At 48.6% G+C, this 21,938-nt stretch overlaps 1 protein-coding gene across 2 annotated transcripts; it reads left to right on the top strand.

Moving 5' to 3' along the window:
• Positions 1–4,338: 4,338 nt before the first annotated feature.
• UBE2L6 (ubiquitin conjugating enzyme E2 L6) lies at positions 4,339–21,034 on the top strand. Of its 2 annotated transcripts, none has more exons than XM_003317981.6 (4): positions 4,339–4,843; positions 12,263–12,358; positions 18,062–18,248; positions 20,187–21,034. In XM_003317981.6, the coding sequence occupies exons 3-4, from the start codon at positions 18,137–18,139 to the stop codon at positions 20,336–20,338; spliced, it is 264 nt and encodes an 87-aa protein (XP_003318029.1). In that variant the 5' UTR covers positions 4,339–4,843; positions 12,263–12,358; positions 18,062–18,136; the 3' UTR covers positions 20,339–21,034. The 2 variants fall into 2 exon arrangements, with proteins under 2 accessions (XP_003318029.1, XP_521987.3); XM_521987.7 differs by lacking the exon at positions 4,339–4,843 and adding an exon at positions 4,855–5,107.
• The last annotated feature ends 904 nt before the right edge of the window (positions 21,035–21,938 follow it).

The raw sequence follows: 21,938 nt of genomic DNA, 5'->3' as shown, positions 1-21,938 counted from the left end.
TCATGTCACTGCACTCCAGCCTGGGTGACAGAGTAAGATTCTGTTTCAAAAAAAAAAAAAATCTGGTAACAATAAAAGAACCTATTTTAGGAAGTTAGAGAGAAAATTAAGCAAGCATTATTGAATGGATCAATTATGATACTGCATGTCAAGCACTTAGCACAAACCTATGTTATGGAATAAATGTTTGTGTCCCTCAAAATTCACATGTTGAAGCTGTAACCTCCAGTGTGGTTGTATTTGGACATGGGGCCTCTAAAGGGTAATTAAGATTAAATGAAGTCATCAGGGTGGGGCCCCAATCGAACAGAATTCATGTCCATGTGAGAAGCGACACTGGAGAGCTCACTTTCTCTAATACCCACATTGCCTGCACAAGCACCTGAGGAAAGGCCATGTGAGGACATAGCAAGAAGGCAGCCGTCCACAAGCTGGGAAGAGAGCCCTCATCAGAAATCAAATCAGTTAGAATCTTAATCTTGGACTTCCAGCCTCCAGAACTGTGAGAAAATAAAACCTGTTGTTAAAGCCATTTGGCCTGTGGTATTTTGTGATGGCAGCCCAAGCTGCTGATACATTCTTGCACATCCAATATACATTAGTTATTGTTGTTATCTGTTGTTAACTGTTATTTCTCATGTCCAAAGTCCCACAACAAGGAAGTCAGTGAGTGGTTGAGCCCCACTGAGGAAGCAGGTCCTTCACTCATCAGGCCACCTTCCTGCTCTTGTGGCAAGAATACCCCCAGCTCCCCTCCTGGGACTCCCTGACTCCATGATTGCCTGTATCCATCCCTCCACCTCAACCACAAGGGCAGGGCTCATGGTACAGGAGTGGTGTGTGTGTGTGTGTGTGTGTGCGCGTGTGTGTGTGAGAGACTAACCCAGAGGAAGGGGGGCTGTGGGGTAAGCAGGAGGAGTTTCCTTCCCTGATCAAAAGAAGCAGGAAATTCTCTTCTGTCTCTGGTTCCTGGGAACTTCTTTTTTTTTTTTTTTGCCTGCTCTTGTTGCCCAGGCTGGAGTGCAATGGCTCAATCTCAGCTCACTGCAACCTCCACCTCCCAGGTTCAAGTGATTCTCCTGCCTCAGCCTCCCGAGTAGCTGGGATCACATGCATGCACCACCACACCTAGCTAATTTTGTATTTTTAGTAGAGACAGGGGTTTCTCCATATTGGTCAGGCTGGTCTCGAACTCCCCACCTCAGATGATCCGCCTGCCTTGGCCTCCCAAAGTGCTGGGATTATAGGCACGAGCCACCGCACCTGGCCCAGGAACTTCTTTAAGCTCTAGGAAGATGAGGAGAGCTGGGGTAGTTCTGAGATTAACCGTCCCTACTCCAAATAGGAACAAGCCCAAGGAATGGGCATGGAAGGAAATCAACTGATCCTTCCTGATCCAAGTTCTTCCCTTGAAGACGCACTGAAGGTTCTTGGAGACATTTGAAAAATCTGAACCTCTTGCCCAGAACTCTAGAGGCATTATAAATAGATAACATACTTTCACACCTACAAGGTGTCTCCTCACATACACCATCTCATTTTATCCTCATAAGAGACTGGCAAGCCTTACAGCTGGCAGAGCTCAGTCTTGGAAGAGACATACCTCATATGTGCACGTCACTTAAGACGCCTTTCTCCTACCACCTTTTGTCATCACACAGATGTGTGTCTCTTCCTCTCAATGGTGAAGACGAGCCAGCCTAACCAATGCCTGAATCCCATCGAGTACCCCATACAGGGCCTTGTATAAGTAGGTGCTCAATAAATTTTGTAGATGGATGAATAAATGCCAGTGACCAGATCAGGGAGAAGTAAAACAGGGTCTCCTATTGGAGAAGATAGTGTTGCTGTTGTTCTAAGGGAGCAAGCTCAGGCATCTGTTCCTACAGCCTGGTACATTCACTCCTAGGCAGGCACCTGACATCATTTTAATATTTATTATGTTATCATTATCATAACTGTCACTTATTGTCCACCATTCAAAGTTAATTTCTTTGCAAATATCAACTCATTGTTTCTCACATCCACTATTATGAGCTCCATTTAACAGATGAGGAAATGGAGGCACAGACAGGTTAAGTAATGTGCCCAAGGTTATTTAGCCAAAAGTAGTGGAGCTGGGATTCAAACCTGATTGTTTATATCCTGGACTTACAATTTTCTTGTTTTGCTTTTTGAGACGGAGTTTCGCTCTTGTCGCCCAGGCTGGAGTGCAATGGCCCGGTCTCGGCTCACTGCAACCTCTGCCTCCCAGGTTCAAGTGATTCTCCTGCCTCAGCCTCCCCAGTAGCTGGGATTACAGGCGCACGCCATTACACCCGGCTCATTTTTGTATTTTTAGTAGAGATGAGGTATCGCCATGTTAGCCAGGCTGGTCTCGAACTCCTGACCTCAGGTAATCCGCCTGCCTCGGCCTCCCAGAGTGCTGGGATTATAGGCATGAGCCACCATGCCCGGCCTTGGACTTAGAATTTTCTTTTCTTTTTTTCTTTGAGCGGAGTCTTGCTCTGTCCCCCAGGCTGGAGTGCAATGGCGTGATCTTGGCTCACTGCAACCTCTGCCTCCTGGGTTCAAGTGATTCTCCTGCCTCAGCCTCCTGACTAGCTGAGATTACAGGCACCCACAACCATGCCCGGCTAATTTTTGTATTTTTAGTAGAGACGAGGTTTCACCATATTGGTCAGGCTGGTCTCGAACTCCTGATCTCAGGTGATCCGCCTGCCTCGGCCTCCCAAAGTGCTGGGATTACACGCGTGAGCCACTGCGCCCGGCGACTTACAATATTCAAAGTTCCTCCACTTCCCTCAGCTTAGCCTCACAATGGTCCTGGCAAGCAGATAGGAGTTTCCGCCGACCACCCAAGGCCATAACTGCACGTGGGGGCAGATGTGGAACTAGAACCCAGGTCTCCCTGGGGCTTGTTCTGACACACAAAGGTCTGCATTGTGAAAGGACATGAAAGGCACACCAGTGGGCTGCCCCACTGTGTGGGGACTTAGGACCCAGCTATATCCATGACTGTGAATTCACCTCGGGATGCAGCGTTCCTGTAAGAAAAGAAAAGGAGAGCTACGATACGTGGACAGAGGCTTTTGCTCCAGTTTCCATAGACACTGCCCCGTTTGCTCATGCTGTTCCCTCTTGTTAGAACATCTTCATCCCACGCTCTTACTTCTCGCTGACTCATCATGTTTCACAATACACTTGGATTTTTCTCTCTTCCGGGAAACCTCTGCCCCTCCCTGAAGAGGGATAAAGTGACCCTCCTCATACTCCCAGAGTACCAGGTGATTCTCTATAGCATTATCATTAAAAATCAGGGGCTGCATTCTCTCCCTCTGTCCCAGTAGTCTGGGAACTAACTCCTCAGGGGCAGGGACTCCCCTTTCTCATCCTGGTGTTTCCTATTGGCAATGCCTGCCACTCAGTAGTAGGCGCTTGTTGACTGAGACTATTGATCACAGGCATGTTCGAATGTCTTTGTTCCCTCATCTCTACCCCTGTTAAGGGATTACGGAGTGTCCTATTCATTTCGGGCATATAGAAAATGCTGTTAAAGTTCATTGAATTGAATGAAACAATTAATCGTTCTGCAAAATCTGAGCAGAGAAGTCATTTGGTTTCAAAATACTTGGATAAAAACATTACGGTGGCTCACGCCTGTAATTCCAACACTTTGGGAGGTCGAGGCGGGTGGATTACTTGAAACCAGGAGCTCGAGACCCTGACTCTACTAAAAATACAAAAATGAGCCGGTCGTGGTGGCGCGCGCCTGTAAATCTCAGCTACTCAGGAGGCTGAGGCACGAGAACAGCTTGAACCGGGAGGCGGAGGTTGCAGTGAGCCGATATCACCACTGAACTCCAGTCAGGGCGACAGTGAAACTCTGTCAGAAAAACAAGAAACAAAAAAACTGTGAGGTACTGAGATCACAAACTGGTGCTCAAAATATACTGATTTCCTTTCTCGTCTGGACTAAACGGGGGTAGGGAAGGGTGAGAAGGAGGGGATCGGCCCTCCCAACAAGTCTCATCTTCCCCAGATGCGGCTTGGTGCTCAGGGGCTGCAAGTACTCTGTCCTTGCACAGAGGGTTGGGGACTTCAGCTGTGCATGGGGGCACACATTAGGCCCACAGCTTGTAATGGACCAGTAGTAAAGTAAGGGAGGGGAAGCAGACTCTCTCTTGGAAAGGAGGCTCCTGAGTCCGTCTTGGGGCTTCCCCCACCAACTGTTTCCCAAACCAGCATACAGTAGGCACTTAGTAAATACTAAACCTAGTAAAGGACTGAATGATGGTAGACCGAACCCCCAAAGCAAAAGAGAAAGGGTCCAACAGCGCCTCCTTGCGGTGCTGTGCCCCAAGCCACGGGGAGAAACGTTGCAGCCCGCGCCGAACGCCGGGCAGCACAAAGGATCCCCGACTGCCGGGGAGCGGTGCTCGGAGGGCACAGGTCTACGCCATCCCCCACGCAGTTTCGGAGATGGAGCGCTGGGCCCATGGAGGGAAGGCGGCAGGCTCGGCGGCTCCGGAAGCTCGCTGGGGCAGGGGCTCAAGGCGGCAGTCCGATAGTGGAGGCCGCTGAGAACTGTCACGGAGCTGCGTCTGTACAGCGAGCATCCCTTATTTATTCAGGGCGAGTGTGTATTTGGGGCGGCGTGCAGGGGGCTGACAAAGACCGGAGAGCTCCCGGTGCGGCCGCCGGCGGAGCGAAGACTGGAACCCGTATGAGCGCCCCCCAGCGCCCCTGAGCGCTCGCCGCCGGTGCACGGCGCACCCCGCGGGAGGCAGGGATCAGCAAAGCCGTGCGCCCCGAGGCCCGCCCCCGTCTCCGCACAAAGACCGTGAGTCCCGGGTCCGAGCCTTCCGCGCGGGGATCGGGCGGTTGCCCGGCGGGTCGTCCTTCGGCGGCCTCCTGGCCTCGCCGGAGCGGGTGCGGGGAGGCCCACGCAGCGACGGCGGGAGGAGGGGTGGGCGGGGCTGCCGGGGGTGGGGTCCCCGGGGCGGGGCGGGGCGCGCTGTGTCGCGGGTCGGAGCTCGGTCCTGCTGGAGGCCACGGGTGCCACACACTCGGTCCCGACATGATGGCGAGCATGCGAGTGGTGAAGGTAACCGCGTATAGGATGACCCCTTTCTCTTGGCTCCCCTCGCCCCCCGCATTCCCTCCTCCCTCCATCCCCTCCGCGGCTCTCCGAGCACATTTATTTATTTGTCTGGGCACCAGGGCTGGCTGAATCCCTGTCCTCCCCGCCCTCTACTCAGAGGAGGACTGGCCTGCAAGAGTGGCCAGAGCTGGGGTTTTGGGGGTTTGGAGGCCTCTGCTTGAGCCGTTCGCGTGGTGAAGATGAGCCGGCTCCCCCAAAACTGGTTTCAATTTCGCTTTTCCTGCCTGAAACTTGTGATAACAACTGGGTGCATCTCCAGTGCAGGAAAAGTCCTTGGCATCTTGGTGCCAGGCATTCTGCTACTGCTGGTGGTGGGTTATGAACACAGATGACCAGGATGAAGTCCTTGCCTTGGAATAAGCCCATAGCCCATCCCATAATTTGATGCCTGTATTACTAGAGTCCTGAGAAACACGGAATGCTGATTAGAATTTGGGACAAAGTTCCCTGGGTATTCTCTGGAGGAAAAGATGCGGAGGTGGACCTGGAAGGCCTCCTGGAGTAGGTGGCTTGCGTTCGTGAGTTCTACAAGTGTTGAATGCCTACATGTGCTGGCCCTGTTCTAGGAGGGGGGGGGGGGTGGGGCGGGCAGAGATGAACACAAATCCGGCCCTTGTTGAATTTTATTCCTATCAGGGACACAATTTGAAATAAGATCTGGAAGGATGGGGAGGGGGCAGTTTCCTCCAGAAGGTGGGAAAACCCAGGGTGTTTGGAGATGGATTAGGGAGGAAGGTGATCCTGGTGAAGTGAGTCTGGCATCCCAAGTCTTTCAGAAGTGCCCCTTCCAGTCTGCAGGGTGGAGGGGCAGGCTCTAGGAAGAGGGTGCCTGCTACCCTCAGCCTCTGAGAAGAAAATGGCCTCAGACTGGGATGCCCAGAGCAGGCTTGGCCTAGATACTAAATCTGGAGGTTGGCAGCAAAATGAGGCAGAGGGTCTTTCCAGCCAAGTGGAAGAGAGATGGGAGCCAGAATTTATTGCATTGGAACCATTACATGCCAAACGGTTTACATGGTTATTTCATCTAATTCGCACAGCAGTTCTGTGAGATAAGTAATATATACCCGCATTTTACAAATGAGGAAATTGAGGCACAGAGGAAATAACTTGCTTGTCCAGAGTCTTTCAGTAAGGAGCAATGGGACTGGAATATGAAACCAGGTCCACAGGCCTCCAGCCTGCAGGCTCTCTTAATGGCCTTTCTACTTTCATTTTCTGTTCCTCTGAGTCAGGTGATTTCCTAGTAGGCAGTAGGAAAGAACTGTGTGTTTTAGGTTGGGTTTCAACTTCCTCAGGCTTTGGGAAAGTTTTGGCAGAACTCATCCTAAACAGATAAAGTCCAAGTGTCTTTATCTTTCCAGGACCTGGAAAATGTCTATTCCAGATCTTCTCCGGTCAGCCCTGGGCTTTGTTCTTGCCAAAGAGTCACAGATAATAGAGAAACTCTTACAAGTGCAGATGCTTCTAGTTTGGGGTAAAGATAAATGAAGGGCCATTGGCTCTGGGTGGAAGGCACCAGAAGCAGCTTATTGGTTGAACAGAAATAGAACATAGGCTGAGAGATAGGAGGGGGGCATGGGATGTGTTTATATTATATGTTGGGGGTGGGGGTAAGGCAGAGAAAGTTCAAATGGTCCACAGTGTTAAAGGACCCCTCCCCACTTGTGGACTGGGTTTGGAGAGCTTCAGTTTCTCAACCTCATCACTACTGACATTTTGGGTCACATAACTGTTATGTATCCATTGTATGTTTTTAGATTTGAGGTTACTACAAGGTTTGTAAATAATATCTTATAACCTGTTATTTTAAACTGATGACAAGTTAACACTGATTACATAAACAAACAAGCAAAATGAAAACTAATGAAGGCCAGGCGTGGTGTCCCACTCCTGTAATATCAGCACTTTGGGAGGCTGAGGTTCGCGGACTGCTTGAGCCTAGGAGTTCGAGACCAGCCTGGGTAACACAGCCAAACCCCATCTCTACAAAAAGTACCAAAATTAGCCGGGCATGGTAGCACACTGCTGTAGTCCTAGCTACTTGGGAGGCTGAGGTAGCAGGATCACCTGAGCCCGGGAGGTTGAGGCTGCAGTGAGCTGTGATTGTGCCACTGGACTCCAATCTGGGTGACAGAGTAAGACATTGTCTCAAAAAAAAAAAAAACAAAAAAAAACCCAACTAATACAAACTGTATACTTTAACTTCGTCTTTCCGCTTACTAACTTTTTGTTGTTTCTATTTCTTTCCTTCTTTCTTTCTCTCTCTCCCTTTCTTTCCTTCCTTCCTTCCTTAAGATGGAGTTTCACTCTTGTTGCCCAGGCTGGAGTGCAATGGTGCCATCTCAGCTCACCGCAACCTCCGCCTCCCAGGTTCAAGTGATTCTCCTGCCTCAGCCTCCTGAGTAGCTGGGATCACAGGCAGGCACCATCACGCCTGGCTAATGTTGTATTTTTAGTAGAGACGGGGTTTCTCCATGTTGGTCAGGCTAGTCTCGAACTCCTGACCTCAGGTGATCCACCCACCTCAGCCTCCCAAAGTGCTGGGATTACATGAGCCACTGTGCCCGGCCATTTCTATTTCTTTCTTATTGTACTGTCTACACCTCTTGAAAAATTGTTGTAGTTATTATATTTAATTGGTCATCTTTTCCTCTTTCTACTTAAGATATGAGTAGTGTATACACCATAAATACAGTGTTATACTAATCTGTGTTTTTCTTTCTTTTTTTTTTTTGAGACGGAGTTTCGCTCTTGTTGCCCAGGCTGGAGAGCAATGGCTCGATCTCAGCTCACTGCAACCTCCGCCTCCTGGGTTCAAGTGATTCTCTTACCTCAGCCTCCCGAGTAGCTGGGGTTACAGGCACCTGCCACCACGCCCAGCTAATTTTTGTATTTTTAGTAGAGATGTGGTTTCACCATGTTAGCCAGGCTGGTCTCGAACTCCTGACCTCAGGTGATCCACCGGCTTTGGCCTCCCAAAGTGCTGGGATTACAGGCGTGAGTCACCATGCCCAGCCCAGATGATTTTTTATTGCTCATTAAAATTTTTTTAAATTTCTGATTGAAGAACTCCTTTTTAGCATTTCTTGTAGGACAGGTCTGGTGTCGATGGTATCTCTCAGCTTTTGTTTGTCTGGGAAAGTCTTTATTTCTCCTTCATGTTTGAAGGATATTTTCACTGGATATACTATTCTAGGGTAAAAGATTTTTTCCCTCAGCCGTATTTCATTTAAATATGTCATGCCACTCTCTCTTGGCCTGTAAGATTTCCACTGAAAAGTCGCTGCTGGACATATTGGAGCTCCATTGTATGTTATGTGTTTATTTTCTCTTGCTGCTGTTAGGACCCTTTCTTTAATCCCTGACATCTGGGAGATTGATTATTAAATGCCTTGAGGTAGTCTTCTTTGGGTTAAGTCTGCTTGGTGTTCTATAACCTTCTCATGTTTGGATATTGATATCTTTCTCTAGATTTGGGAAATTCTCTGCTACTATCCGTTTGAATAAACTTTCTAGCCCTGTCTCTCTCCCTACCTCCTATTTAAGGCCAGTAACTCTTAGATTTGCCCTTTTGAGGCCATTGTCTAGATCCTGTAGGCATACTTCATTCTTTGTTTATTCTTTTTTTTTATTTTTGAGACGGAGTCTCGCTCTGTTGCCCAGGATGGAGTGCAGTGGCACAATCTTGGCTCACTGCAAGCTCTGCCTCCTGGGTTCATACCATTCTCCTGCCTCAACCTCCTGAGTAGCTGGGACTACAGGCGCCCACCACCACGCCCGGCTAATTTTTTTTTGTATTTTTAGTAGAGATGAGGTTTCACCGTGTTAGCCAGGATGGTCTCGATCTCCTGATCTCGTGATCCACCCGCCTCGGCCTCCCAAAGTCTTTGTTTATTCTTTTATTCTTTTGCTTCATCTGACTGTATTTTCAAATACCCTGTCTTTAAACACTCTAGTTCTTCTGCTTGATCAATTCTGCTGTTAAAAGACTGATGCGTTTCAGTATGTTAATTGCATTTTTTTCTTTCTTTCTTTCTTTCTTTTTTTTTTTGAGACAGAGTTCCACTCTTGTTGCCCAGGCTGGAGTGCAATGGCATGCTCTCAGCTCACTGCAACCTCTGCCTCTCCAATTCTCCTGCCTGAGCCTCCCAAGTAGCTGGGATTACAGGCCTGCACCACCATGCCCAGCTAATTTTTGTATTTTTAGTAGAAACAGGGCCTCACCACGTTGGCCAGGCTGGTCTTGCACTCCTAACCTCAGGTGATCTGACTGCCTCGGCCTCCCAAAGTGCTGGGATTACAGGCATGAGCCACTGCACCCGGCCTCAATTGCATTTTTCGACTCCGGAATTTCTGCTTGATTCTTTTTAATTATTTCAATTTATTTGTTAAATTTGTTGATGGGATTCTGAATTCCTTCTCTGTGGAGGAAATATTGAATTTCTTTGAGTTTCCTCAAAACAGCTATTTTGATTTCTCTGTCTGAAAGGTCACATATCTCTCTTTCTCTGGAATTGGCCCCGTGTGCCTTATTTAGTTCGTTTGGTGAGGCTATGTTTTCCTGGATCGTCTTGAAGCTTGTGGATGTTTGTTGGTGTCTGGGCACTAAGGAGTTAGGTATTTATTATAGTCTTTGTAGTCTGGGCTTGTTTGTACTCATCCTTCTTGGGAAGGCTTTCGAGGTATTGGAAGGGGCTTGGCTGTTGTGATCTAAGTTTTGGTCACTGCAGCCATGTCTACATAAGGGGGCACTCCAAGCCTAGTAACACTGTAGTTCTTGCAGACTCTTAGAGGTTACTACCTTTGTGGTTTTGGATAACATCAGGAAGAATTCTCTGGATTACCAGGTAGAGACTCTCATTTTCTTCCCTTACTTTCTCCCAAACAAATGGAGTCTTACTCTCCGTGCTGAGCTCCCTGGAGCTGGGTGAGGTGTGACACAAGCATCCCCATGGTCACCAGAATTGGGACTGCACTGGGTCAGGCCTGAAGCCAGCACAAGGCTGGGTTTTGCTCAAGGCCCGCTGTAATCACTACCTGGCTATGCCCTACGTTCGCTCAAGGCCCTAGGGCTCTGCAATCAGCAGGTGGTGAAGCCAGCCAGGCTTGTGTTCTTCCCTTTAGGGTGGTTAGTTCACTGCTGGGCCCCAGAGAGGTCCACAGTTGCTGTCCATGGGCCAGGGCCTGGAGTCAGAAACCTTAGAAATCTCTCTAGTGCTCTGTGCTACTGCAGCTAAGCTGGCACTGAAACCACAGGACACAGTCCTTCCCACTCTTCCCTCCCTTTTCCCCAGATATAGGAGTCTCTCCCCTTGTCCACCACCACCACGGGTCTATGAGGAGTACTGCTAGGGTACTACTGCTGATGTTCGCCTAAGGCCCAAAGGCCCTTCAGTCAGCTTGTGATGAATGTGACCAGGCCTGAGACTCACCCTGCAGGGCAGCGGTCTCCCCTCTTGTTCGGCCAGATAATTCTCTGTTAGGATGTTTATCAGCATCTCTGGCCTCTATCCACTCTCCCGATTTATGACAATGGAACAATGTTCCCAGATATTACCGAATGTCCCTGGCTGGGTAAAATCGCCCCTGGTTGAGAACCACTGGTTTGTACCAATTCATTGTTCCAGAGAAATGTGACCTGCCCTTGAGTGTCTTTTTATCTTCCCCAACAAGAAAAGGCCTGTAGTCCCACAAGATGGACCCTAAAAGAGGGGCAGCATTCCTTTGTCAAATACATTTGAGAAGTACTGCATGCCGTGGGACCACAGCTTGGTCAATCACCATACACAATAGCATATTAAAGGCTGTGGGAAGTTCTCCAGTGAAGAAACCTCTTTAGCTGAGATTTCCCAAATGTACTTGACCTTGGAACTCTTTTCCTGTACTACCTATTAACCTTCTGCAGGACATACTGTACTTACGTGCCCCATCTGGGCCCTCTGCCCTGGTGCTTCTCCCCTTCTCTGCTTTATGGATTCCTGTTCATTCTGCATGGCCCAGCTCACAGAGTGCACCCTCTGTGAAGCCTTCCTTCTCCCCTCTCATCTCCTTCCCTACTGGATATCCATACACATTCACATAATCACATCCATGTTTTGTCCATTACTCTATTGAAATTCTTGAGGACTGGGTCCTGTCTCAGTTAAATGTCAGTAGAAGATGCTCAGTAATGGCTGTTGGGAGAATTCAAAAGGGATATTCAGGTGTTTGGGCCACAGTTTTGGGAAGATGAGTCACTCCTTGCCCCCTTGTTTCCCTGCTTGGTGTGTAGAGTTCTTCTCTGCTATGGTCTTCCGGAGTCATTTCCCTTCTCCAGCCCTGATCTGGCAGAGTTTGAAGCGGTGGGGTCATGTCTTTGCTGTAGATGCTCAGTCGATGCTTATGGAAGGAAGAAAGGAAGAGAGGAAGGGAATTAGAACCTAGTGACTTTCTAGGAAGAAGGCTAGAGAGCAGAGGTTAAGTACCCTGCTTTCAGGAGAAAAGCCTCCTAAGAGCACTTACTCCCAAGTTTTAATATCTGGGAGAAGTGATCTATTTTTCCCTGCACCTAGTACCTAGGTGTACCAGAGTTGTGGTGAGGCCACAGTCAGAAAATTCACTTAAAGCACCAGCACCGGCTGGGCGCGGTGGCTCACGTCTGTAATCCCAGCACTTTGGGAGGCTGAGGCGGGCAGATCGCGAGGTCAGGAGATCAAGACCATCCTGGATAACACGGTGAAACCCCGTCTCTACTAAAAATACAAAAAATTAGCGGGGCGTGGTGGCGGGCGCCTGTAGTCCCAGCTACTCGGGAGGCTGAGGCAGGAGAATGGCGTGAACCCAGGAGGCGGAGCTTGCAGGGAGCCGAGATTGCGCCACTGCATTCCAGCCTGGGCAACAGAGCGAGACTCTGTCTCAAAAAAAAAAAGAAAAAAGAAAAAGCACCAGCACCATGCCTGATACATACTAAGTGCTCAGTAAATGTAGGCTCTGACTTTACCGGCTTCTGCCCCTAAGATGGCCAGTTTTGAACTTGGGGCAGCTTGCTGCTGGGGCAGGGGGAGGGAGCTGAAAGAAGGAGGACTAGGCCAACTGCCCACTCACTTGTGTCCCCTGCAGGAGCTGGAGGATCTTCAGAAGAAGCCTCCCCCGTACCTGCGGAACCTGTCCAGCGATGATGCCAATGTCCTGGTGTGGCATGCTCTCCTCCTACCCGTGAGTATCCATGGGGACCATGGCTTTGGATTGGGGCCAACTTAGGCCAGGGACATGGGCAGGGAGGGTTAGGACTAGGCAAGAATTTTCCCTGCTTGAGATCCTTTTACTGGAGGTTATCATTGCTGGAGGGGGCTTCTCTCTGAATTGATTGCTTCTGAGATCCAGATACTTCTGAGGTTCATCTTCTGATAAAGATGCCAAAGGACTTTTGACTCAGTAGGAGACCCCCTCCTTAAACCAGTAGCCACCAAGCCCACCACAGAACTTCAGGAGACAAACAGCATCAAAAAGAAGAAGAAATAAAGATTTCTTGGACCTTTGTCAAGGGATAGGGATAAACTTCCAGGCTCTCACAGTTGGTAGAATTTGCTCCCGCAAACCTAAATTGTATTTTGTTTTTCTGTAGTCTTATTTCAGAAAATTGTTACATATGAAAACACAAATAGCTCATTTCTACTGTTCTTATTTTTCTCTGTTTATTATTTGGTATTTTCTTGATAAAGTCTCTCTGAAAGCAGTATTCCAAAATAGTTTTCAGAGTGCAAGATCTCTCTTTTTTTCATCCGATTATTAGTGACTAAAGATACTTTGAGAAATTAATCTACATTTTTCATTACTTGGAAATAAAATTTAAGACATTGAACTTTTTGTTAGTCAAAGCTCTTTGGAATATCAAAGGAACAATTCATCTTATCATTTAGGATTTGGACTTTTTTTTTTTTTTTTTGAGACGGAGTCTTACTGTGTCACCCAGGCTGGAGTGCAGTAATACGATGTTCGTTTCCTGCAACCTCCACTCTGGGGTTCAAGCGATTCTCCTGCCTCAGCCTCCTGAGTAGCTGCGACTACAGGCACGTGCCACTATGCCTGGCTAATTTTTGTATTTTTAGTGGAGACAGGATTTTGCCATGTTGGCCAGGCTGGTCTCAAACTCCTGGCCTCAAGTGATCTGCCCACCTCGGCCTCCCAAAGTGCTGGGATTACAGGTGGAGCCACCACACCCGGCAGGATTTACTTTTTATTGACAATGCAGTGGCCTAGGTTGTGTCGTCTTCTCTTTAAACTGACCTATAGTCCAGAAAAGTAGAGAAAGGCCTGAGTCAGGTCAACCTGGGAACCTCTGTCAAGTCCCTTGGGTTACTGTGTTGAAACGATCCACTTACCTGGCTTAGAGTGAGGACACCTGTTCTAGGCCTCAGGTGCCGGGAGAAGATGCTCAAAGGAGCTCCAGGGACTGATTATATCTCCAAGGAGACCAACTTTGAGATGATGAAAGCAGGGGTGATAGGAAAACCTAGGGAAGGTCTCGTTTGGCAGAGTACTATGAAATCAGAGGACCTCAATAGTTGGCAAGACCAAGGTGGTTAAGTGTGCCCCAGGAACTGGCCACAGACCTTCCAGCCATATAGGAGTCCTGAAGAAACATGATACTTGGGAGGAATCCCAGAGCTGGGGGACCAAAGCTTGATGTAAGTCATCAGCTAAGGGGGCCTGAAGGTGCCTGGTGAGGCCGTAAAGGAGGGGATGGTTGACTGGCAGAGGAAGGAGAACCAGGAAAGGTCTTTTGGAATAGCACACAAATTCCTCCTCAAAGGCTCAGTCTCAGTTTATGTGTTCACCAAAGTGGCCCCACTTGTCACATCTTGGTCATGGAAGGATTCAGCTCGATGAGTCTTTCGAAGCTAATAGTAAAATTCTCATTCCTTGAGAGTTTCCTGTGGACCAAGTGCTGTTTTAAGCACACGACATATGAGGTCATATTGAATCCTCTCAACCATCCAGTGAGGAAGGTTGTCTTCCTCTTAAAATTGCAGAGATGGAAACCAAGGAGGTTAAGTAACTGGTCTGGGGTCACTCAGAATAAGGTGGCAGGAGTGGAATTCAGCGGACTCCAGGGTCTTCTCTTTTAACCACTCCATGAAAAATGAATAGTTTTCAAAATTTTTTAAAAAGTAGCAGGCCGAGCACGGTGGCTTACACCTGTAATCCCAGCACTTTGAGAGGCTGAGGTGGGTGGATCACTGGAGGTCAGAAGTTTGAGACCAGCCTGGCCAACATGGTGAAACCCTGTCTCTAGTAAAAATACAAAAATTAGCTGGGCATGGTTGTGGGCACCTATAATCCCAGCTACTCAGGAGGCTGAGGCACGAGAATCACTTGAACCCGGGAGTTGGAGGTTGTAGTGAGCTGAGATTGGGCCATCGCACTCCAGCCTGGATGACAAGAGCAAAACTCTGTCTCAAAAAAACAAAACAAAATAAAGTAGCAAAATACTTTATTTAACCTAGAACTTAGAAGGTAGTGGGACTTTCTCAACTGACTGTAAGATACAGCATGGAATCCTCTGGTCCAGCTTCTCCATTTTACAAACGAGGAAACTGATCCTCAGAGAAAGCTCAGTCATACAGCAAGCCCGAGGCAGAGCTGGGACAGGTCCCCGGAGCTCTCAGCTCCATGACTCTGCTACCTCCTTCCTCTGTTAAGTCCTACGAAGCCCAGAAAGAAGCCCCTTCAGGCAGGACACACTGATACCCCTGTCTTAGTCCATTAGTGTTGCTGTAAAGGAATACCCGAGGCTGAGTAATATATAAAGAAAAGAGGTTAATTTGGCTCAAGCTTCTGCAGGCTGTACAAGAAGCATGGCGCTGGGCGTAGTGGCTCACGTCTATAATCCCATCTCTTTGGGAGGCCGAGGAGGGCGGATCACCTGAGGTCAGAAGTTCAAGACCAGCCTGACCAACATGGAGAAACCCTGTCTCTACTAAAAATACAAAATTAGCTGGGTGTGGTGGCGCATGCCTATAATCCCAACTAGTTGGGAGGCTGAGGCAGGAGAATCGCTTGAACCTAGGAGGCAGAGGTTGTGGTGAGCCGAGATCACGCCATTGCACTCCAGCCTGGGCAACAAAGTGAAACTCCATCTCAAAAAAAAAAAAAAAAAGAAGCATGGCACCAGCATCTCCTTCTGATGAGGCCTCAGGAAGCTTCCTCTCATGGTGGAAGGCAAAGGGGAGCCACGTGTACAGATCACATGCAAGAGAAGAAGTGAAAGAGAGAGAGAGTGAGCAGGTGCCAGGATCTTCTAAACAACCAGCTTTTTCAGTAAGTAATAGAGTAAGAACTCTCTTATGACTGTGAGGTTGGCACGGAGCCATTCGTGGGAGGTCTGCCCCCAGGACCCATACGCCTCCTGGTAGGCCCCACCTCCAACATTGGGGATCAAATTCTTTTCTTTTCTTTCCTTTTTTTTTTTTTTTGGTGACAGAGTCTCACTCGAGTGCAGAGCAAGACTCACTGCAACCTCTGCCTCCTGGATTCAAGCAATTCTCATGCCTCAGCCTCCTGAGTAGCTGGGACTACAGGCGCACGCTACCACGCCCAGCTACTTTTTTGTATTTTAGTGGAGGCGGGGTTTCATCATGTTGCCCAGGCTGATCTCAAACTCCTGAGCCCAGGCAATCCATCTGCCTCAGCCTCCCAAAGTGCTAGGATTACAGGCGCGAGCCACCGCCGCGCAGGTCTTGGGGATCAAATTTCAACCTGCGATTTGAGGAGACAAACATCCAACCACAGCACCCTCCCATCCTGCTCTGAGGCCTCAGCCGCTGGCCTTCTCTGACTGATAGGTGCAGCCTTTTCTCCTTACTGAGACCATAAAAAATTAGATATTTTCTTTATCTTCCTACTTTTTTTTACTCCATCTCTCTTTTTTTTTTTTTTTTTTTTTTGAGATGGAGTTTTGCTCTTGTTGCCCAGGCTGGAGTGCAAGGGTGTGATCTCTGCTCACCACAACGTCAGCCTCCCAGGTTCAACTTCTGCCTCTCGGTTCTTGCCTCAGCCTCCCGTGTAGCGGATATTACAGGCATGCGCCACCACGCCCGGCTAATTTTGCATTTTTAATAGAGACAGGGTTTCTCCATGTTGGTCAGGTTTGTCTTGAACTCCCAACCTCAGGTGATCTGCCCACTTTGGACTCCCAAAGTGCTGGGATTACAAACGTGTGCCACCGTGCCCGGCCTAGTTAGATCACATGGCTAGTGAGTGTCAGAGCCGAATCACACCCAGGCAGGGTGGCTCCAAGTGCTGGGATTACAAACGTGAGCCACCGCGCCTGACCTAGTTAGATCACATGGCTAGTGAGTGTCAGAGTTGAATCACACCCAGGCAGGGTGGCTCCGGAGTCTGTGTGACCCCCATACTCTGTTGCACAGGCTAATGCATGTCAAGCCCTTAGCACAGGACAGCACAGACAGGTGCTCAGAAAAGTGTTCAGGTGGCTCAAAGTCTAGAGGGTCTTCTGCTGGCTCCTTGCAGCTCCCAACCCCTAGGTCACTCCAGCCCCTGAGTTTGTTTGTTTTTAATCATAGTAAAATACACATAACAAAATTTACTATCTTAACCATTTTTAAGTATATAGTTCAGTGTCATTAAATAGGATTAAATAGGATTACAGCTGGGCATGGTGGCTCACGCTTGTAATCCCAGTAATCTGGAGGCCAGAGCAAAAGGATTGCTCAAGGCCAGGAGTTCAAGACCAGCCCTGGCAACATAGTGAGACCCTATCAAAAAAATTTTTTTAATTAGCCAGGTATGGTGGTGGGCCCCTGTAGTACCAGCTACTCAGGAGGCTGAGGTGGGAGGATCACTTGAGCCCAGAAGTTTGAGATTACAGTGAGCAATGATAATGCCAGTGCACTCCAGCCTGGGTGACAGAGCGAGACCCTGCTTCAGTAAACAAACAAACACACATTGTTGCACAACCATCACCACCGTTCATCTCTAGAACTTTTTGTCTACCTGTACTGAAACTCTGTACCCCTTCAGTAACTCCCCATTCCTTTCTTTCCCCAGCACCTGGTGCCCACTTTTGTATTTTGTTTCTATGAATTTGACTATTCTGGGTACTGCACATAAGTGGTATCTTGCAAATCTGTCCTTTTCTTGTCTAGCTTATTTCCTGTAGCATAGTGTCTTCAAGGTTCATCCATGTTGTAGCATATATCAGAATTTCATTCCTTTTAAGGCTAAATAATACTCCATTGTGTGTATATGCCACGTTTTGTTGATTGATCCATTGATAGACACTTGGTTTGCTTTCACCTTTTGGCTGCTAGAAACATTGGTATACAAATACCTGTTTGCTTTCAGTTCTTTGGGTGTCTACCCAGAAGTAGAACTGCTGGATCATATGGTAATTCTGCGTCTAATCTTTTGAGAAATGGCCATACTGTTTTCCATCACAGCTGCACCATTTTATTTTCCTAAGCTCCTGAGTTCTTAGGATTTCCTCATTTTCTCCATTTCCTCACCCCCATTCTAATGTTTTAAGAAAGGATGTTCCATCCTTTTCTTCCATAATCTCAGAAAGTCTTGAAAGCTGAGATGGTCCTTAGAGCTCATCTAGTCCATCTTTATCCACTTTTCAAATGAGGAAACTGAGGCCTAGAGGTGGGAAGTGGCTCACCCGTGGTCACACAGCAAAAGCCAGGATCAGACTTCTCTGCCTCCCAGGCCAGTGCCCTTTGGTGATTTCACATTTTCACTAATCCATGACTCAATTGTCAAATGAATGCAGGTGCTGTGTGTGTCCTGGCTCATGATTCCTCCTGGGAGTGAAGCAGAGGATGCCTAGGACCCTCGGATTGGGGCAGGAAGGGAGGAAAACCAGACTGGAGCTTGACCCCTTTTCTCTCTGCACAGGACCAACCTCCCTACCACCTGAAAGCCTTCAACCTGCGCATCAGCTTCCCGCCGGAGTATCCGTTCAAGCCTCCCATGATCAAATTCACAACCAAGATCTACCACCCCAACGTGGACGAGAACGGACAGATTTGCCTGCCCATCATCAGCAGTGAGAACTGGAAGCCTTGCACCAAGACTTGCCAAGGTGGGGCTGGGCTTTGCCTGGAGGAGCGACTGATACTGGGTAGAGATTACTGGAGAGGGGGTTCACAGCTTATTCTGAGCTTGAAAAGCCCCAAAGAGAGGAGATAAAAATTGTGAGTCTTGGCTGAACTTACTATGAGATAGAAGGGATGCTTCCTGGACAGACTGACCTCCTCCTGCCTCTCTTCTTATACCTGTGCAGTTGTGACAGAGGAACGTTGCTGCGGTTCATGGGAGAGGCAGCTTGGCTGCACAGGGAAGGGCTCGGGAAAAGAAAGCCCGCTGTTCCCTCTGTGGACTTTGGGCAAGTTTTCGTTCCTTTCTGGGACTCAGTGTCCTAAATGACAGTGGAGGGAACTGGCCTCATAATGATAATACCTGTCACTTGACTGAGCACTTTCGGCACTGTGCTAAAAACATCACATGCCGACTTCATTTTTATTTCCTCCACAAGCCCGTGAGGTAGTGTTGTTATTAGCCTTGTTTAGTAGACCCGGACATCTGAGGCATATGAGAGGTGAAGTGGTTGCCTAAGGTCATACAGATGACAAACGGCAGCACTTGGCTGACTCGCAAGCCACATGTGGCTGTTGCAACTGAGGAACTCAATTCTTTTTCTTTTTTAAGACAGAGTCTCGCTCTGTCGCCTAGGCTGGAGTGCAGTGGCGCGATCTTGGCTCACTGCAACCTCCACCTCCCAGGTTCAAGCGATTCTCCGGCCTCAGCTTCTTGAATAGCTGGAATTACAGGCGTATGACACCACACCCAGCTATTTTGTATTTTTAATAGAGAGGGGTTTTGCCATGTTAGCCAGGCTGGTCTCGAACTCCTGACCTCAGGCGATCCGCCTGCCTCGGCCTCCCAGAGTGCTGGGATTACAGGTGTGAGTCACTGCGCCTGGCCAGAACTCAATTCTTAATTGTACTTACTTTTAATCTTTTTTGTTTTTTCTATTGAGACACGGTCTGTCTCTATTGCCCAGGCAGTTAGTTCAGTGGTGCAATCTTGGCTCACTGCAACCTCCACCTCCTGGGCTCAAGCCATCCTCCCACCTCAGCCTCCCAAGTAACTGGGACTACAGGAGCATGCCACTATACCTGGCTAATTTTTGCATGCTTTGTAGAGACCAGGTTTTGCCATATTGCCCAGGCTGGTCTCAAACTCGTGAGTTCAAGCCATCCACCCATCTTGGCCTCCCAAAGTGGTGGGATTACAGGCGTGAGCCACCATGCCCAGCCTGATTTTAATTCATTTAAATTTAGATGCCTGCATGTGGCTAATGGCTACCATATTGAACAACACAGCTCTAGAGCCTGTGGCTGAATCAGTGTGCAATCCTCCACCTGGACCAGCTCAGGAGTTTTTAACTCAGGAAACGAAAGTCCTTAGGTTGGTGGGAGTGGGAGCAGGGAGAGGAGTGGTCCTTGGATGAGCTTCAGGGGGTCTGGGAACTGTCTGTTTTGCATGTGGATGTGCACATCTGTCTCGGGAGATGGGCTGCTGCCTTCACTAGGTTCCCAAAGGCATCTGTGAAAGATGAAGAGCCAGGGGCAGTGGTGGTTTTCAGTCTTTAGCCTTAGACCCCTTTTGCCCAAGGAAAAGTTTATTTGGACTACCAATATAATGGAGGAAAACAGAGCAGTTTTTGTTGAAATGGGGATAAGACCCAGAAACCTCACTTATCTCAGTGGTCCCCGTGATGAGGAGCTTCTCTGAAGCCATGGAATGTAGTTGTTTGAAAACCACTGATGTAATCAGTCAAGGCCTTAGGTGTCACCAACCAAGAATGAGCGGGGCGTTTGATCTGGTCGTAGAGTAATCCTAAGCGATGTAACCTTTCCCCCAAGGAGTGGGTGTGGAGTGTCAGGACATTGGGAGCGGGCAGCCATGACTCCCTTCCGTCTGCCCTGATGTCCTGATCTGGCCTGTCTCTCCCCAGTCCTGGAGGCCCTCAATGTGCTGGTGAATAGACCGAATATCAGGGAGCCCCTGCGGATGGACCTCGCTGACCTGCTGACACAGAATCCGGAGCTGTTCAGAAAGAATGCTGAAGAGTTCACCCTCCGATTCGGAGTGGACCGGCCCTCCTAACTCATGTTCTGACCCTCTGTGCACTGGATCCTCGGCATAGCGGACGGACACACCTCATGGACTGAGGCCAGAGCCCCCTGTGGCCCATTCCCCATTCATTTTTCCCTTCTTAGGTTGTTAGTCATTAGTTTGTGTGTGTGTGTGGTGGAGGGAAGGGAGCTGTGAGTGTGTGTGTTGTGTATGGACTCACTCTCAGGTTCACCTGGCCACAGGTGCACCCTTCCCACACCCTTTACATTCCCCAGAGCCAAGGGAGTTTAAGTTTGCAGTTACAGGCCAGTTCTCCAGCTCTCCATCTTAGAGATACAGGTCACCTTGCAGGCCTGCTTGCAGGAAATGAATCCAGCAGCCAACTCGAATCCCCCTAGGGCTCAGGCACTGAGGGCCTGGGGACAGTGGAGCATATGGGTGGGAGACAGATGGAGGGTACCCTATTTACAACTGAGTCAGCCAAGCCACTGATGGGAATATACAGATTTAGGTGCTAAACCGTTTATTTTCCACGGATGAGTCACAATCTGAAGAATCAAACTTCCATCCTGAAAATCCATATGTTTCAAAACCACTTGCCATCCTGTTAGATTGCCAGCTCCTGGGACCAGGCCTCAGACTGTGAAGTATATATCCTCCAGCATTCAGTCCAGGGGGAGCCACGGAAACCATGTTCTTGCTTAAGCCATTAAAGTCAGAGATGAATTCTGGAGTGCAGCTGAGTCTTTGATGAGGGGATGGGGTGGTTTCATCAGGGCCATAGAGGACTAGGGATTTAAGCATAAATTTCTGACCTTGCTTCCCTTGAATGTTCCCTAAACATCATAAGGAATGTTGGCCATGGAAAAATAGGCCATCCTTGGACAGAGGAGCTTTCAGAAGGTCCACAGGGATGACATCCCCGTTTTATTTTATTTTATTTATTTATTTATTTAAGACAGAATCTCACTCCGTCGCCCAGGCTAGAGTGCAGCAGTGCAATCTCGGCTCACTGCAACCTCCGCCTCCTGAGTTCAAGCGATTCTCCTGCCTCAGTCTCTTGAGTAGCTGGGATTACAGATGCCCACCACCACGCCTGGCTAATTTTTGTATTTTTAGTAAAGATGGGGTTTCACCACATTGGCCAGGCTGGTCTCGAACTCCTGACCTCAGGTGATCCACCCGCCTCAGCCTCTCAAAGTGCTGGGATTATAGGTGTGAGCCACCATGCCCGGCCAACACCCCCATTTTAAAGATGAGGCAATTGAGGCACAGAGCACTTCAGTGGATTGCTGGAGTCCACTCTGCCAATCCACACCCCTGCAGGTGAGCCAGGGTTATGGCTGGGGTGTGTTTTGTTTTCTGTATTTTTCATGAGCTGCTTTCATCAGCACACATGCCCCAAATGGCTGATAAAGCCAGACTAGATAGCAGGAAATTGTAATCAGCTCAGGGGTTTGTATCTCATGAGCAATGGAAAAACAAAAACAAGCCAAAACTTCAGCCAGATAGAGGGATTAACTTAACCCAGAAGAAAACCTTTCTGGTTGCAATTGTTGTAAGCTCCTGGAATACTGCTGGCTTTTCAGAGATAGAATATGGGGTGATTTGAGTCAAGGAAGTCACCCAG

This window comes from Pan troglodytes, chromosome 9 (assembly GCF_028858775.2).
Source record: "Pan troglodytes isolate AG18354 chromosome 9, NHGRI_mPanTro3-v2.0_pri, whole genome shotgun sequence".
NCBI lineage: Eukaryota > Metazoa > Chordata > Mammalia > Primates > Hominidae > Pan > Pan troglodytes.
Note: the sequence above shows the minus strand (reverse complement) of the source record. Positions and strands in the feature narration are given on the sequence as shown.